Source organism: Theropithecus gelada, chromosome 6 (genome assembly GCF_003255815.1).
Source record: "Theropithecus gelada isolate Dixy chromosome 6, Tgel_1.0, whole genome shotgun sequence".
NCBI lineage: Eukaryota > Metazoa > Chordata > Mammalia > Primates > Cercopithecidae > Theropithecus > Theropithecus gelada.
Genome location: NC_037673.1, coordinates 57,095,212 through 57,114,672, shown reverse-complemented (window position 1 = coordinate 57,114,672; position 19,461 = coordinate 57,095,212). Strand labels below are relative to the sequence as shown.

At 36.5% G+C, this 19,461-nt stretch overlaps 1 protein-coding gene across 5 annotated transcripts in view; it reads left to right on the top strand.

Annotated features, from left to right (window-relative positions):
- Positions 1 to 19,461, top strand: part of PDE4D (phosphodiesterase 4D) — a 1,562,006-nt gene that overhangs the window by 322,564 nt on the left and 1,219,981 nt on the right. For all 5 annotated transcript variants that reach the window (XM_025387155.1, XM_025387164.1, XM_025387158.1 and 2 more), the window contains exon 2: positions 6,527 to 6,657. In XM_025387155.1, the coding sequence (XP_025242940.1) occupies positions 6,616 to 6,657 (42 nt within the window). In that variant the 5' untranslated portion in view covers positions 6,527 to 6,615. The remainder of the gene's footprint in view (positions 1 to 6,526; positions 6,658 to 19,461) is intronic.

Below are 19,461 nucleotides of genomic sequence, written 5' to 3'. Positions count from 1 at the left end.
TTTTTGTATTTTTTTTTTTTTTAATGGAGACAGGGTTTCACCATGTTGGCCAGGTTGGTCCCAAACTCCTGACCTCAGGTGAACTACCTGCCTTGGCCTCCCAAAGTGCTGGGATGACAGGCATGAGCCACCGTGCCTGGTAGAAGTTATATTTTTTAATCATACAACTTGCAGTGTGGAAGAGACTTTACAATGTACCTTATTCAACCCTGTGTTATTAGTTCGTTTTCATACTGCTATAAAGAACTGCTCAAGACTGGGTAATTTATAAAGATAAGAGGTTTAATTGGCTCACAGTTCTGCATGGCTGGGGAAGTCTCAGGAAACTTACAAATATGTTGAAACGCAAAGGGGAAGCAAGGCACCACCTTCTTCACAAGGAGGCAGGATGGAGAATGAACACAGAAGGAACTACCAAATACTTATAAAACCATCAGATCTCGTGAGAACTCACTCACTATCATGAGATCAGTATGGGGAAAACAGCCTCCATGATTCCATTACCTCCATTTGGTTTCTGCCTTGTCACCTGGGGATTATAGGGATTACAATTCAATATGAGATTTTGGGTAGGGACACAGCCAACCCACATCAAAAACCCAGTTGAAGGAGCAAAGATTAAACCTATACAACAATTATTGAAAAAAATGTTAGCTAGTAGACAAGTTTGTGGTACAAAATACTTTTTGTTATTTGACTTCAGAGTCAGTAGAAATCTATGTGACTTGGAGCAGCAGGGCAAGTTGTTATTAGAAAGAAGGGCTTTTGCTGGACTTTGAATGGAAAGAGTTCTGTAAAATGAAAGAAACAACCATTAAAGGGCATGAATCTAAGGCTAAGAGGTAGAAATGGACGTGTCTCAGGTGCTGCAGAGATGAGACCAGCCTGACGAGGGTAGAGGGCTGGTGTTGGGAGATAGGGTGTGAGCTAAGGCCAAATTAAGCATGCAAATCACAGATCACTTGACTCTTCTAGTTGAAACACATCACTCTGGAGTTCCTACTGAGCATAAGCTACAATCTGATTATACAAGGCCATCCTTGTGGTTACAGGTAGATTGCACTGACTTTGGCACGTTTCAAGATGTTAAACTCTGCTGGGAAGACTATAAGATACATCTGGGTTGACAGATGAAACTGGTTTTAGGAAAATCCACGCACAGGGCAATATCATCAACTGGACACAGGACTGGGCATGGAATACAGGGTCCTCTCATTATTGTGTTGTCCCAGGCAGTCCTATGACCTTAGGCAGACTGCTTATGTTCCCTACACTTCAATTACCCTATTTGTATCCTACGCTCTTTCTACATCTCAGATTCTATAGCCTCTAGCAGGAGCTCAGATAAAGCATAGCTTCAGATAAAGAGCACCCTAGAGAAAATGTAAATAGCAGGAAATATCTATTGTCATCTTTAGATCTGGAATAAGAAGTCCTTTCTTTTGGCCAGGCGCGGTGGCTCAAGCCTGTAATCCCAGCACTTTGGGAGGCTGAGACGGGCGGATCACGAGGTCAGGAGATCGAGACCATCCTGGCTAACACGGTGAAACCCCGTCTCTACTAAAAAAATACAAAAAACTAGCCGGGCGAGGTGACGGGTGCCTGTAGTCCCAGCTACTTGGGAGGCTGAGGCAGGAGAATGGTGTAAACCCGGGAGGCGGAGCTTGCAGTGAGCTGAGATCTGGCCACTGCACTCCAGCCCCGGCGACAAAAAAAAAAAAAAAAAAAAAAAAAAAAAAAGAAGCCTTTCTTTTAATTCACAATTTTAGAAGGTATGAGGAGATATCTGGAACTTTCTTCCCTTGTTTCTGCCACCAGTGTAGCAGAGGGCCAACTGAAGCAGATGTTCACATTATCTATCTTACGTGTATAGAGGGCAAATTAGTGGACATTTAAGAGCCCAAGGCAATAATTCAAACATTCCCATGAAAAAATCTGTTTTTCCATCCTTGTATGTTTCTTTCTTTTTTTTTAAAAAAAACTTTTAAAGTATTAATTATTGCATTGCCTCCTCCTAATTTCTTTCCTGCAGATTCTTTGGTGAGTAAACCTTGATAAATTAAGCTTGTTTTTATTGTATTCCTTTGGAGTTGTCTTTGATTGTGATCAAACTTCTCTTCTTATATATGCCACATACATTCATTCTTCATTTAGATTAGAATCTAATCAAGGGAAAAAACTGCCAAGTTTGGTTTCATTTTGATGTCTACTTTATGCAGCCCTAGAAAAATCTACCTTTTGATGAGTTGGAGACAACAGAAAGTTCGAGACAGAGCTAATACATTACACCTTGATCACTCATAGGCAACTGCACCCAAACAATTCTTTCCCTTCGCATCAAGAAAGTTTGTTGTTTATCTGAGGGCTTAGTACCGTGCCTGACACATACATGGTGCTCAATAAACTTTTTAAAAGCAATGCATCTGAGTGACTTTATAATTCAGCAGTTACTACATGAACTGACTTACTGTGTAGAAGAAAAAAAATGTTAGTTCAAAAAGAGGGGAATAAAGAATTCTTCTTAAATATATAAAACATGTCCTGTTCAGTAGCTTCTCTAATATTTGTGGATGATTGGAACCCCTTTTCATTCTTATATTTAAAGGTGTCATTATGTATGGGGACATTTGCTGTTTCAATACATAAATTTATATTTGCAGGGAACTTAAAGTCCCCAGAATTTTTTCTGAGATACTGTCTGATTAATCCCCATAACAATGCTGTGAGGTGGGTTGTGGAGATACAAGGAAAAAAAGGGAAAGGATTTTCCTAATACCAAACAGTTTGTGTATATGATGTAGCAATGAAAGTAGAACTTATTTCATCTGATGACCAGTTCAAGACATTTTCTGCTATATAAATCTTTAATCCCTAGGATAGAACCTGTCTTAATTCCCTTTGTGTGGACACAGCAAAATGTATACAGGTGCTCCATCTCTAATTCCATCCCTGAATATTCCAGGGAATATTATCTTATCTACCTCCTCTCTTCATTTTTATTTCTAAAGTGTTCTCCCTGCAGGAGCCGACTCTTCCTTCTTTCTAATTAACTTTATATGGAAACTCCTATCGTAATGAAATTGCACGTGTGAGTATTCTCTCGCCTGACTTTCTTTTTAGTGCACCTGGAGGAAGAAAGCTTTTCTGCAGTCTCACCACATTATCTTTGCTGAGAGAGAAACTTGTAGGAACTAAGATAAATGCCTTCCTGAGAGTCAACCTTTTCATCAAACATTTTTTAGTTTAGGCACAGCTTTGATTTTTGCAGAGGTTACCAGTTGTTCATAATTAAGATGCACTGGTTCATGCTATTGGCAGCAAAGCACTATGGAAGAGTAGACAAAAACGTGGACTTTTGAGGCAGACCAGTCAAGTGTGAATCCTGGTTCTGCCATTTCCTGGGCAGTTTCCTTCATTCGTTGGTGCTGATTTCCTCTTTTGTGCCATGGGATAACATGTTGACAATGTCTACCTCACAGGATTATTGGAAAGTTTAAGGATAAATTATAGATTTTTTTTTAAGGATAAATGAGGTGGCAGAACATGCAATCCTCTTCATAGACTGCAGAGCGCATCTACCATTTCCTCTCCATCTCCACTCTCCTCCCTGCCCTACCTTGAGGGGCTTTGTACCCTGGAAGGCTGACCAGTGAGATGTACATCTTCCTCCTTTGCCCTCCTGCTTGCTTGCATTTGGCTAGTGGGGAGTCCTAGCAGGAGACAGATGGAGAAAGGAAAATGAGACTGCGTACATTTTCTTATCTCCTTCCTTTTAGGGAGACCTGAGGCTAGCTGTGTCCCAGAGAGCAACTTCCATTTTAAAGGCAGCCCACTCTGTGTGATGCTTTTTCTTAGGTATGGGCAACCCATCCCTCTTAGGGTGAAAACTTTGCTATTGCTAGTTCCAAGTACTGTGCCATCCTTTGTGGATTCCTCTACCCTACCAACATCTCCTTAAAGAGTCTCTTTGTTGAACCTGCTGTAAATGATCCTAATATAAGTATGCTGTCTGTTTATTCCTGGACCTTTAACTGATAGGTCATTCATACTGGTTAGTATAAAATAGATCTGCCCACATATGTATTATTTGAGAGAGGTTAGCATTTATAGGAGAAAAAATAAGAATGAGCTGGTGTTGCTTGCTATTTGATACTAAGAGAAAAAGAAGGTAGTGATGATGGATGATGATAAATATATAATGATGATGATGAGATCCGAATACCTCCTATGAGCCAAGCATTCTCCTAGACAATCCTTTTTACTTCATTTATTTTGAAAACACATATGTGTATTATTGTCTTTCTTTTGCAGAACTGGAGAAAGTTCAGATAAATCAAATAATGTACCTAAAAGCTACATAGAATGCCAGTGGAAAGCTGAAATTCCAATCTATACCTATCTGGTTCCAAAGTCTATACTCTTTTAGTGAGGCTAGGTGCCTCCTAGCTATACAGGGTGAGAAGAGCCATTCCATCAGCAGTCAGTTTTCAACTGAATCTCTTTACCTATTGAAATTTCTGTAAGTTCCAAATTCCCACAGGAAAGTATCTGCTAATGATGGTCTTTAAATGATTTCAAGGCAAATTTTTAAAAAACCTGGTTAATTCAGTAAAACTTATCAGGTCAAATCCATTATTTGTCTGATTTGACTGATGTGTTACCACTGAGTCACTAGCCTAGTAGGACAACTATTCCTTAGTTGTCCCTAAGGCTACTCATTAAATACTGGATGAATAAATAAATATTTTGAATAAATTTTTCTCTGATAATATGTAAGCTTCCCACAGCTGTTATCTAATTTTTTTCCCTAGTTATGTAATATTTTAAGTTTGTATTATTTCTGTTCAATTCCTAAATTAAATGAGTAACATAATTCCACATTTTCTGGGACCTATAGGGTGCTAATTTGTAAAGGTGATTCAGTTCCTGGAGGTGTACTAGCTGAGAACTTTCCATTTGTGGATCAGCTCCTCCCTTCAAATCCTACTCCTTTAGAAAAAATCCATACACACTCAGAGAAACAGTATTTATCTTAGCAACTCATATTTGATTGTGCATTTTTCTTTAATCTTCAGGCAAGCATTTCTATCAACCTTGGAAGTAGGCTTTGTCCGTTGTTTGCCTTTGAGTCCCCAGGTTGCATCTAGAGATATTCTTAGTCGCAGTGAACTTTATTTCTCTGTTTCTACCTCTGCTTTGCTGTTATGGGACCTCTAACCTCCCGCAAAGTGTCTTCGTTTTATTTTGAGAAGACTTGAGAGGGTGACTCACATCTATTCCAAACAAGTATTTTCAGCCTTTAAAAAGGCTGTGTCCCTGCAGGCTTCTCTGTTTTCATTTTGTATGTTTTTTAAAAAATGATACATAGTTACTTTGTTTTTCATCTTTTAAATGTATAATTCATACTACTTTGTACTTTAATATTTTTCAATCATTTTAGCAAAACCAGCTCCTTCAGACCTTCACCACTGTTACTCTTTTCCTAAAGTCTCTGATACATGTTTTTTGAGAAGCTTAGAACAAACCCAAATGATAGAACTACATGCCACTGTTAACATCAGCCTACACCTACAACATTAGCCTAAACCTGCAATATCAGAGTTTTTGTGGTTTGACCAGGCCTTTTATCCTCTTTGTCTTACAGTAAGTTCTTTCCCTGAAAGCACTTCAGCCCACATGCAAATATACCCTATAAATATGTAGGTTGTGTCCTGATGTAAAAGAATATCATAAATGAACACAATACATACAGCTACTTGATTTGTTCTATCTTCAAAACTGAAAATGGAGAATCTCCATTGTAGTGTCTAGGAGAAAGCAAAGATTTGTTAGATAATGAGGATATCAATGTCATTCAAGTGGCAATTACTCTGGAATATTCCTTGAAATAACAGTTACTACTTAACAGTTATTGCTTATACTTTTTGTTCTCATTTTCTCAAGTATTCCTTACAACCACTTAGAACTAAAGGGGTAGAGAACTCACTAAATTTACTGAAGAGTTATTGGATTGGCTTTAAGGTACTATTGATTATTGTCAGTGAAACAAGAGGCAATGATGCAGTTGCTCAGAGGGCTCTTTTCTTCACATGTAGGTAAGATTCCTCCAGCAGTGGATCACCTTAGTGATCCCTTAGTGAAAAATTGTCGAGTCCCTAGCTGTCCCAATAAGAATCAACATATATACAATTCAGTTTGCATCGTCATTTTATACATGTAATTTTAGGTTATGGCTACCATATCGGTTTTTATTATTTTTATTATTTTTTATTTTTTTCAGCCACTAAAACTGTAGAGTTGAATATTTAATGGAAAACAGATGGTGCTTGAAATCTCTAACTTACATTTAACAAAAACTGTTTTGGAAATGTTGCTTGTGTATATGTTTTTATTGTTTTAAACACAGCACCGTTTTAGCCTGTTCTGATGAATTATTTAAGAATTACTGTCCCAGTCTAAGAGGGCATTTCAAAGTGCATGTGTTAATCATATACTTGATTAAACATTTCCTTCCTTTTCTTTTCAGCATTCCAGTTGGCTTTTGAGTGGATACTTGCAGTGAGAGCATTGACACTGGAAACACTAGTTCCCATTTTAATTACTTAAAACACCACGATGAAAAGAAATACCTGTGATTTGCTTTCTCGGAGCAAAAGTGTAAGTAACTTTTGTTTTCATCTGTTTTCTAAACATGTGTACATATAACATTTTAGTTTTGGTTTTGGATTTTAATACCGTGCTATCATGATTAGGCTTGTGGGAAACCTTTAGTTAACTTACAGTTCTCTGACTGTACACAGCTTATTAACAAACGAAGACTTGTTTGTCTATGTAGCCTGGTTAGCATTTGATGAAAATTCCTTCAACTAGTTTATATCTTACCATTCATTCATATAAGCCTACTAGCCTGATATTGAACACTCTAATTTTTGAGTGCATGCAGAAAATATATGATTAAAAATCAAAACATAGGGAATTTATGTCTTGAATATGAAACCTTCTGGGCATGTCCAAAATCATAAATTAAACCTACGTCATTAGGTACTTCAACCAGTAACATTCTGAAAGTTCTTGCCTTCCATGAGCTTTCAACCCTGGCATATATATCTAATTACTTCTTTTAATCTTTTTTTTTTTTTTAATATTTTAAGGTGAACTTACTCAGGGCTCTACTGAAGGTTAAACCTTATTTCCAATTATGTAGTGTTCTTAAGATACCACAGTCATGATACTTTTAAAATTTATATTAGCTCGTGGCAAAAAGCAAATAGAGCAACTCAAAGAAAGCCACACAAGGCAAGGATGAAAGCGATTGTTAATTTCCATCAAGCAAGTGCTTAGAACACATCCCTTTGTTCATTTACCCATGGGGGTAGGCATCCAAACAGATGTAGTTGTGACGTAGGAATATTCATTTGAAGACATCAGGAAAACCACAAATGCAAACACATTTCTCTAGTATGAGAACACTTTGTGTTATAACCAGTGATTCTATTGTGATGGCCCAAGGTCATCTTTCATCCTTTCTATGGAGTTACCATCCAGCTTTTAAGGGTGAGGCATGAGTATGTGCAGATAAAGTATAGTATGCCTAACTGTGTTTGTTAAAAAATGAGGATTTGCTGAGACATATGCCAATCCTTTGACTGAATACTGTGTTTAATAACTAACCAAGTAAATTCAACAAACTCTGAGGGATTGTTCAAATTTATGTGTTTTACTGGTTGGTATTTGGTTGTATGTATTATTGCATAAAAGAAGGGGCCTGGCTTTGAGCTTGGAAGTCCTTTTATTATCATACAGTCACTCACTGTAATAGGAGGTGACCTGCATACAAACTACCAAACTGCAAACACATCTTACTCTTACGGAGTTTTCTTATTATAAATTAAATATGAAATTAAATTATTCATATAATGTTTTCTTTTATTGAATTTCAGAGACATGTGATCTGAAAAAGATGTGTAAAGGCAAAAGGGAGAATATTTTGAATAATTACAAATGTGTCATTAAACATTTCCCTATTCTTGGAGGAAAACATTCTAAAAGCAAATGATTAACTGAGCCATGACTTTAAGGAACTGAGACTACTTAATGATGCTAGGACATTTCCTATTTGTATTTGTTTAATGCAAAAAATTTTATCTTGGTGGAAACGGTCAAGTATTCCAGATTAAGAGAACCTGAGTTGGCCTACGTTTGTTCAAGGTAAACAGTAGAACTCTCATTTCACTGCTTTGTAGCTTCACTGGCATAAAGAAAATGCTTCCACTTAATTAAATGATCCTAAGCAGAAGTTAATGTTTATCAGAAAAAAGAGCCAGACTTATTGCCTAGTTAGAAGTTGTCACTTTAGGGCTATAAAATTTTATTTTGCTCTGGTCTGAGCATGTCACCCTCCAATGCTTAACGTTTTTGCCATAATATAATCCAAAATTGTAGACTTAGAGGTAGATGTTTCCTGCTTTTGATGAAGAAAGTTTAAAGAATTAGTTCTCTTTAGAATCTGAGGATGTTTATCTTTGGTTTCAAAGAAAATGTTAGAAATGTAAAACAGTCTCTGTTCCTCCCTACATGCCTCTCTGTAGGTTTTGCATCTTTCATTGTGAAAATTTAAGGCATACAAAAGAGGTAGAAAAAAGATCATCCTTAAACGATCACCTTATTTAGTGAATTCCTCTCATGAGAGGGATTCCAGTGTATCTTGGAAGACCATTTAGTCACTTTTCAACTCAAACAAATCAGGCATAAGATGGGTGGTTAAACTACGTGAGAGTTCTGTTTCCTACCAGTTATGAATTTCTATGATTCTATGCCATGTTGTGCTCATTCATAAGTTGAATTGAAGACCAGTTCCCAAATAAATAGAAAATCAAGGCATCCGGGCAAAGAGAGTATATTAATCAGCTTGGGCTACAATATACCATAGACTACCAGGTAGCCTAAACAGAAATGTATTTTATCACAATTCTGCAGGCTGGGAAGTTCAAGATCAAAATGCCATCCAATTTTGTTCCTGGTAAGCGCTCTCTTCCTGGTTTACTCATGGCTTGCAGAAAGCTACTTTTTTCCTGGGTCCTCAAATGGCAGAGAGAGAAAGCAAGCTCTCTGCTGCTGCTTCTTTTAAGGTCACTAATCCCATCATCATGGCCCCACCTTCATGAATTCATCTAATCCTAATTACCTCCCAAAGACCCCACCTCCAAAAACAATCACAGTGGGGGTTAGGGCTTCAACATATGTATTTCAGGGGGACACAAACATTTGGTCCATAAGAGAGTTTGAATTTTTCTTTTTTGAGATGGAGTCTTGCTCTGTCACCCAGGCTGCAGTGCAGTGGTGAGATCTCAGCTCACTGCAAGCTCCGCCTCCCAGGTTCATGCCATTCTCCTGCCTCAGCCTCCTGAGTACCTGGGACTACAGGTGCCCACCACCATTCCCAGATAATTTTTTTTTTTGTATTTTTAGTAGAGACGGGGTTTTACCATATTAGCCAGGATGGTCTTGATCTCCTGACCTCGTGATCCACCCGCCTCGGCCTCCCAAAGTGTTGGGATTATAGGCGTGAGCCACTGCACTGGAGTGCAATGCCGGGATCTCGGCTCATTGCAACCTCTGCCTCCCAAGGTCAAGCGATTCTCCTGTCTCAGCCTCCTGAGTAGCCGGGATTAGAGGCATATGCCACCACAACTAGCTAATTTTGTCTTTTTAGTAGAGACAGGGTTTCACCATGTTGGTCCGGCTGGTCTCAAACTCCTGACCTCAGGTGAATTGGATATTCTTAAGGCATGATTGATTTTTATAAGTCACTGTCTTGTTTAAGCCCAAAGGGTAGTGACCAGTATACTAGAATCTGTATGTTCTCCCAATTTGATAACACTAAAAATGATCTGGTCAACATCTTTCTCTTCATTTCTTATTTTCTAAATTTTATGTTAGGGACATTCTTACCAATGATTTTTGAAGTCTGATAATCTCTTCCTAGACCTAGGAGCTAATTTTAATTTTGCTGTAAATGATTTTCCCCTTTCTTCACTATTCTTAGTTTGCTTATTTTATATTGTTCTTTCTTAACATCAAATCTAATGACACAGGTCTCTGAAGTATCTTATCCTATCAATGGATTGACCATCTAACTTTTCAGATGTTTATAAATTTCAGAACTATCTGAGTTACCCTTCTTCCCTGTGCTAATGTCTGCTTTCTTACTGGCTTTTAGCTAATCAGGGGAGGGAAGGAAAGGTACAGACAAGAGAACAGAGTATAAAAAATTTTTGTTGTAATTATATATTTTAAAATCAGGAGGTAAACGAAAATTTTTAGCATTTTTTTTTCTTTACAATATCTCTGTTATTCTCCAAACTCATGAAGTTTTATAAATCTTCTCATCTGGAGAGTAAACTAGATAAATTTTAATTCTTATTCGTTAATAAATTTTCTTGTGTATTAAATTCTAAACTTTCTTGTAGCCTTTTGCATTACATTCCCACTTTTCTAGTACACTGAATCATTTTCTTTCTACCAGTTTGAAGATATTCAAGATGTCATCTACTCACTTGGATTTGTTAATTTTCTTGATTAAATTGCCCTTTATTTGACTTAGGATTCTTATGGATGTTCTACATTTGGATAAATTTGTCACTCACCAGATGTCTTTAATTGATGTTAACTGTTCTTTTTTGATAGAATTGTTGTTCAGTGTTAATTCAAAACTGGAAGCAACTCCTTGGTGTTTGGAAGACATAGGGTATCTGTCACATTCTTTCCATAATGAATTTAAAGCCCACCTAAATAGGCTGTCAGTTTGGAGTCCAGGGGCTAGGAGCCCATCTGGTGAAATTTTTCACAGTAGGCTCCCTAGAATTGCTTATTTTCATGGAAGACTTTAAAAATATTGTACAAACTTTATAAACTAAAGTGATTTTATTCTTAAGAAAAGATATGTATTTTTTTCCATCTGTACCTTTACATTTCTGGGTTTTTAGAAGCAGTCACTCACCTAATGACCCAGGGTGAGTTATTTATGCCATTTTATCTGCATTTCAGTGTCCACCTGGAGTGGGCAGCTGAAAAATAAATTTGGAAAAGATGATACATTTTGTTATGGCATTTCAGAGCTATATGCATTCATTTTTCCTCACAATTACCCCACAAGATAGAGTATATTTTTTCTTGTATGGTTAACGTAAAAATAACAAATTCCTTTCTAGATGGGCCTCATTTCTCTACGATATTCAACCGCACCTAAGCTATGAGATTGACAAAGCTGTTGCAGCTTAGAATCCTAACAAAGTTAAGGATGTAGAAACTGATTTTTTCACTGGTATTCACTCAATGGGGTCCAAAGAAGGTCAGAGGAGATGAGGTAAAAATCCTTTGAAAAGCACAAAATACAAAACAAAACCAAGCTCCTGCTTGTATCTTTATTCACAACAAATTGATATGAGAAGTTGTAGTTTTAGAGATTTCACTCCTTTGGTGCTTATAGCTGCCTTCCCACCTGTTCTGTTTCTTTACAAAGTTCTACAAGTATTTACTGAATGGCTACTGTGTGTTAGCCTCTGAGTATCCAATGTAAGATACATGTTCTGTCTCATAGAGCATAAGTGATAACTAAATTTATAATTTTTATAATTTGCTAAAATTATTTCACTACTGTCTCCCTAACCCTGATCACCTAAATCTATCCCATTTTAATCTTTAATTCTTTGGAGGAAGACTGAAGTTCTGTATCTCTCTGAAGTCTCTATGTACTTGCATTTCATCACATTGTGGGCACCCTGTTTAGTAGGGATATTTTGAGCTGTGAATAATGTGCCATAATTGACAATTATGCTCATTGTTGCAGAAACATAGATTATTTCAGAGTGGGTAAAAAGAATTTTTCTCAGATAATCAACAGTAGTATAAGAATAGCCAAGAGCATAAATAAATGTGAGAATGACAGGAAAGGTCTGAAAGAATAGGGACTGATCAGCAACCATTTGCTTTAAATCAATCACATGTCACATGACTGTTTAGTGGCCAAAGCCAATCATTAAATTGTCATCTTGGAAAAAGCTCCACTGTTGTCTATATTGTGATGTGTTTGCTATTTCATTTTTGGACAATTTCAAGTTGAAGTTGAATTACAAATGATTATGTCCAGGAAATAATTGCATATATTGTACTTACCAGCATAAACACCACAGATAAAAAAAAATGGAGAGAAATCTTGTTGCATTGACAATGAATATTAAAAAATTATTCTTACAGACAAAAAATATCTGTATAACAAAGTGAAATTTGAAAGAAAAACATAATTGATGGAGTTTTATGTCAGTAGTATTTGCTCTAGAAAAATGTTTATAATGGCTGCTTATTGTTAACTGAAGGTAATTCTCTGTTTTAAAATTTTGTTTAGCTTTTTTTCACTATTGAAATGGCAAGTGTTTTGAAAGCTAAAAATCTGACTTCAAATAAAATTATTGATGTGTTTACATTGTTTCCCATGGTCAGCACTTTCAAGGGCAGAACTGGAATTGTCCCTGAATTATAGTTCTGGCTTTGCATCTGTGCATCTATGTCTTGGTAGAAGTAGGAGTAAGAAAACCATAAGTAATTAGATTTATTATCAAACACTTCCAATATCTAGCATAATTTTTTTCAAAGGTAAAATGAGAAAAACAGCATTGAAATCACATTACAAAATAAAGCAAACAAAAAATCCAAACCAAGCCATCAAGCAAAAATCATTTTTAAAATGCTATACAATAATCAATTGTGTTCTATACTTCTACACCAAATCCTTTAAGTCTTAAAACTTTCCTAAATGGAATTAATCCATCAATAAGCAGGTAACAACTTTACTTTTATTGTTGAAAAATGTCAGTCTTGTCAGTTCACAAGTTTCCCTAACTTGTGCAAATTAAAAGCCATAATAGCAAGGCCAAGAATGGTTCGTTGGTATATAGTTAGAGCCACCCTGACCCTGCTTTCTAGTTCTTTCTATTACCCAGGATATGCTATATGCCACACACATGGGGGTAGGGATACAGCCCCACTTATAGCACAAGAACTGGGAATAAGACATTTAACTTATAACTCTTTTATGGTCATATTCCCCTCCCACTGCCATTCTTCCTACTCTGGTAGTCTGGACTTCTGTTTTGGCAATATTGCTTCTGTAGTAAGGATTTGACTGTACTTGCAGCCCTCAACATCCTGAATTTAATCCAATCTACAATATTTGTTAAGCCCTCCCAACTATTTGACCAAACTAGGACAGTTACATCCCATGGAACTGTATACCAAATGGTACCTCAGCAGTTCAGAGAGTTAACACACCACCAGTTCACTTCCAGGTTGGGCTTTAAGATTTGCAGAGAATCTTGCTTATGAAATCATATTGGCTAAATGTATTAAAATTACTAAAAACAAATGATAACACCACAGTAACACAACAAAAACAATCCTTTCTATAAATTAACTTAAAACAAGAAACAACACGCTTTAAATGTCATCATCTCTGCTTATTGTATGCCCTTAAATATATTATTAAATGTCAAACTTTTATTTTTCTAGAAGAGACCATTACATAGCATTGATTTGCTAGCAGGGTTCTATTTGAGCATACCAAAAGAGACCTAGATTTTGCGCAGAAACAATAGTCCCAAAATAAAGAAGGGATTGGAGGAAAAGATGAGAGATGTCCAGCATGTCTGCATATAAGGGCTGAAAAAGTAAAAGATTCTAGTTGTTTTTTTTTTTTTTTCTTTGCAAATGCTCATGCAGGGATTCAGAACATGCATTCCTTACCAAAAGAAAAGGAAATAATTGGCAAGTAGTCAAAGAAGACCATATCCTTGAGTGGATAGTATTGTTATCTATTCGGAAAGCATTTACATGTTTTGATTTCCTGAAACAATGCTGAAAACTGTCCTAATGCAGGAAGGGAGAATTGAAAACAACAATCATAAAATGCAATTAGATGTTGGTAAAAGTGACTCAGAATAGATGTAAGTTAAAACTTTCTAACACTATGTTGAATAGGAGTGGTGAGAGAGGGCATCCCTGTCTTCTGCCAGTTTTCAAAGGGAATGCTTCCAGTTTTTGCCCATTCAGTATGATACTGGCTGTGGGTTTGTCATAAATAGCTCTTATTATTTTGAGATACATTCCATCAATACCGAATTTATTGAGCGTTTTTAGCATGAAGGGCTGTTGAATTTTGTCAAAGGCCTTTTCTGCATCTATTGAGATAATCATGTGGTTTTTGTCTTTGGTTCTGTTTATATGCTGGATTACGTTTATTGATTTGCGTATGTTGAACCAGTCTTGCATCCCAGGGATGAAGCCCACTTGATCATGGTGGATAAGCTTTTTGATGTGCTGTTGGATTCGGTTTGCTAGTATTTTATTGAGGATTTCTGCATTGATGTTCATCAGGGATATTGGTCTAAAATTCTCTTTTTTTGTTGTGTCTGTGCCAGGCTTTGGTATCAGGATGATGTTGGCCTCATACAATGAGTTAGGGAGGATTCCCTCTTTTTCTATTGATTGGAATAGTTTCAGAAGGAATGGTACCAGCTCATCATCACTGGCCATCAGAGAAATGCAAATCAAAACCACAATGAGATACCATCTCACACCAGTTAGAATGGCAATCATTAAAAAGTCAGGAAACAACAGATGCTGGAGAGGATGTGGAGAAATAGGAACACTTTTACACTGTTGGTGGGATTGTAAACTAGTTCAACCATTGTGGAAAACAGTTTGGCGATTCCTCAAGGATCTAGAACTAGAAATACCTTTTGACCCAGTCATCCCATTACTGGGTATATACCCAAAGGATCATATGTCATGCTGCTATAAAGACACATGCACACGTATGTTTACTGCGGCACTATTCACAATAGCAAAGACTTGGAATCAACCCAAATGTCCATCAATGACAGACTGGATTAAGAAAATGTGGCACATATATACCATGGAATACTATGCAGCCATAAAAAAGGATGAGTTTGTGTCCTTTGTAGGGACATGGATGCAGCTGGAAACCATCATTCTCAGGAAACTATCGCAAGAACAGAAAACCAAACACCACATATTCTCACTCATAGGTAGGAACTGAACAATGAGATCACTTGAACTTGGGAAAGGGAACATCACACACTGGGGCCTATTATGGTGGGGGGGAGGGATTGCATTGGGACTTATACCTGATGTAAATGATGAGTTGATGGGTGCTGACGAGTTGATGGGTGCAGCACACCAATGTGGCACAAGTATACATATGTAACAAACCTGCACGTTGTGTACATGTACCCTAGAACTTAAAGTATAAAACAAACAAACAAACAAACAAACAAAAAACTTTCTGACAGGGTTTTCTAGCATTAGGACAGTATTTTTTGAGGAAATTATAAAATGATCTTATATCAAGATCTTTTAAAAATCTGATGAAGTATTTATGGTTCTTTAAATTTGTATTGTTAATATCATACTCTGAATTATAAAAAATGTAAAATGTTTATAATCTTTAACTTCTCACTATTATATTTATAAATGTGTATATAATTTGTGCATATGTAGATATTCATGAGGAATATTAACGTATATGTTAATTGGCACCTGCTCATTTAAAACTAAAGTTGTATACTTTCATTACAGTAATACACATCATTCATTAAATTATCTTGTGGGTTAGTTTTACAAATTCTTACTGTTACATGACTTTGGGTGAATAACCTCACTGGTTTCTGTATCACCCATGTGTAACATGAGGGGAGTAGATTAAATAAATGAGAAGATTTATTTCAACTCCAAGGCTATGACAATGTATTTCCAAGATTGTGTACTTCTTAGAACAGGCTCAATAATAATTTTTCACATTATGAACCTTGCAGTCAAAGAATAGGTTTTTCTTAACCTAACAAATGACTATCCTTTCCACTCAAAGTATAAACAGGATCCTGATTCATAAATTGAGTTCATCAAATCTCTGCCAAGTATGCAAAATCACTGCCTCTGTTTGTTGGACATTTATTGCCTCTAAGAACTGATGGAATTGAAAATAACCTCATTTTACTGGGACCTCAGATAATTAATTATTTAAATTTTTTGCTGCTTTAAACATTAATTTTCTTACTTTACCCATACATGTTGCTGATAGAAGCTGTAACATTTTGAATGGTTGTGCTTTGAAGAAATCTGAATCCTTTTGCTTTATATTCCAATGACAGCCGCTTTGACCAGCGACCAGCTCTCTTCTGATAACTACCATTTTGACCCCCGCAGTTCACCTGTGGTCGCACCAAGCCTGTCTGTTTTTCCATTAACAGAGACCTCTGAACTGTTGTACCAAATGTGGACAGTGTTATTTCTTCCTCACTTTCCTGAATTATAACCAGTTCCAGGTGGTAACATACAACCAAACTTTACTGAGTCCTGGACATAATGGGAAAAAAAAATCTTAGAGTAGAAAGAAAACCATAGGACTGAATATAAAAAGTAATCATTTCTGGCATTAAAGGACAAACCCAGTCCTTTCTGCTTAGTTACTGACCTACCCCCTGTTACTTTCCTTATCTTCCCACAGTGAAATGCCTTTCTTCTTATATCCTACATGGTTTGCAGGCCCTTTACTCCAGGAAACCCAGGGGAGACCCCTCATTCCAAGTTCAAGTAAACATAATAATTTACAAAGATACAACTCTGCCCACAACAAAAACTCCTTTTACAGCATTATGCAAAGGCATTTAGACTGGAACGTCTATGTTCCAGACATGGATCTTAACCAGTCCTTTGTCAAACTAAAGGAGCAATCTTTCCTCAAAGCTGGAATGACACCTTTTCCTTTAAAATAACACTTCGTGTCCCACAGTCCCAGATGTTTTCATTAAGACTTTAGAAAATACTGGGATCAGCTATTAGCCAAGAGTACCCCCATTCCAATAAAAATATTTAAAGACACGGAAAAATCAATAAATTCAAACAATCATCATTCTCACTAAACCCTTATCATTTTTATGACTCACAGTAAATAATCTCAAGTTCTTTATTTTGGTAAATTAAGAAATTCCAGAGTAAACTATCTAGCTTCTGATTTAAGCTCAGAGATGCAGAGAGCTTCAGAGAGTGTCTTTCTCATTCTTACTGTAAGGAAAAAGCTATACAAACTACCTATTCATTAATTTAAAAAAAATGCACCAGCAAATTTAGGTTGCAGGGCAATCAAACAACTCAAAATCTGGAAAGAGACAGGCACCTGCAAGGAGAAAGAGGATGGCATCATTTGTTTTTCCTTGGGCAGACACCACCAGATGTCATATAAACCAGCAAGATGATTCAGTTGAACATTTTAATGAATTACTAAAGGCTGAGTATGGGCTAGCATGAAAATGTGACACATTGGAGGTGGCAGATATAGGGGGTACATCCTATAGCAGGTTTTTCCTCCACAAAACCCACCAGGCACTCACAGGAAAGACTGGGGAAAACAGCAGCCACTTTCAAAACCACAACCATTTCCCAGTGGAATGAAAGAGTTAAATGGCAAAGAGAATGGCAAAAAATCGTTGTCTTAGGGAACTGGAGGAAACTCATTGGTGATGGTGGCAGTAGGAAGAATGATCGTGGTGAGGGGAAGAAAAAAAAGTAATGCTCTATCCCCAGGAGCAGGGTACAGAATATATGCTAGGATTAGCACAACAATTGGAGAACGTTGCAGGAGCACTTGCACTTGTGAAGGCCACATTGCTGATACAGAGGTACATATTGCCTACCTGAGTCTTAATCAGAACATCAAGGAATGCCCTTCCTCCCTGGCCTGCTACCAACAGCCTAACAAGTGTTGAGTAAAAATAATATGGGAATATGGCTGAATATGGAAGAAATTCAAGAGACACATTCTCTTTAGGGCACAGCATTAAGGAAAGACCCAAAGCTAAAGGGGGAGCAAATATTAAGAAAAAAACAACTGGCAAAGTCATTTCACAATCTACTCCTCTTTAAGCCTCCAGAAATATCTATCTCAGTATCTGCTATCCTACACAAGATATCCAGCTTTCAGCAAAATATTATGAGTATATGAAAAGGCAAGAGAAAGCACTCCAAAGAGATAATACACACAAACATGTGATATATGGGACACATATAAAAATTATCAGACAAGGAATTTAAAGTAACTATGATTAATATATATTTTTTTTTTTAATTTTTGTATTTTTATTTTTATTTTTATTTTTATTTTTATTTTTATTTTTTTAAATTTATTTATTATTATTATACTTTAAGTTGTAGGGTACATGTGCATAACGTGCAGGTTTGTTACATATGTATACTTGTGCCATGTTGGTCTACTGCACCCATCAACTCATCATTTACATCAGGTATAACTCCCAATGCAATCCCTCCCCCCTCCCCCCTCCCCATGATAGGCCCCGGTGTGTGATGTTCCCCTTCCTGAGTCCAAGTGATCTCATTGTTCAGTTCCCACCTATGAGTGAGAACATGCGGTGTTTGGTTTTCTGTTCTTGTGAGAGTTTGCTAAGAATGATGGTTTCCAGCTGCATCCATGTCCCTACAAAGGACGCAAACTCATCCTTTTTTATGGCTGCATAGTATTCCATGGTGTATATGTGCCACATTTTCTTAATCCAATCTGTCACTGATGGACATTTGGGTTGATTCCAAGTCTTTGCTATTGTGAATAGTGCTGCAATAAACATACGTGTGCATGTGTCCTTATAGCAGCATTTTAAAGGCTCTAATGGAAAAGGTTGACTACATGTGAGATCAGATAGGTAATTTCAGAGGAGATATGGAAACTAAGAAAAATCAAATGGAAATGCTAGAAATTAGAAACATAGTCAAAGAGATAAAAAATGTCTTTGGGCTTTTTAGTAGACTTAAGACAGCTAAGGAAAGAATTACTGGACTTGAAAATAAGTCAGTGGAAATTACCCAAACAGAAAAAAAGAGTGGAAATAAAAGAGAGAAAGAAAGAACATAACAGAGCATCAAAGAACTCTGATACAATATTAAATGGCATGACATATCCATAATTGAAATGACAGAAGGAGAGGAAAGAGAAAAAGAGGCAGAAGAAATGTTTGAAGAAAAAATTGCTGAAAAAATTTCCAAAATTGATGATGGACACAAAATCACAGATTCAAAATCTCCAACTATAACAAGCAAGATACATACCAAAATAAACACACATGTGCAGAGGCATATTATATTGAAACTGCTAAAAATCAAAAACATAGAGAAAACCTTAAAGACAACCAGAGGGAGGGAATGATAAATTACCTAAAGACAAATAAGGATAAGAATTACAGCAAATTTCTCTTCAGAAACGTTGCGAGCAAGAAGAAAAAGGAATGACATCTTTAAAGTATTGAACGAAAACAAATCCAGTAACCCATAATTCTATACCCAATAATAATACAGTTAAAACAGGAAGTTAAATTTTTCTGA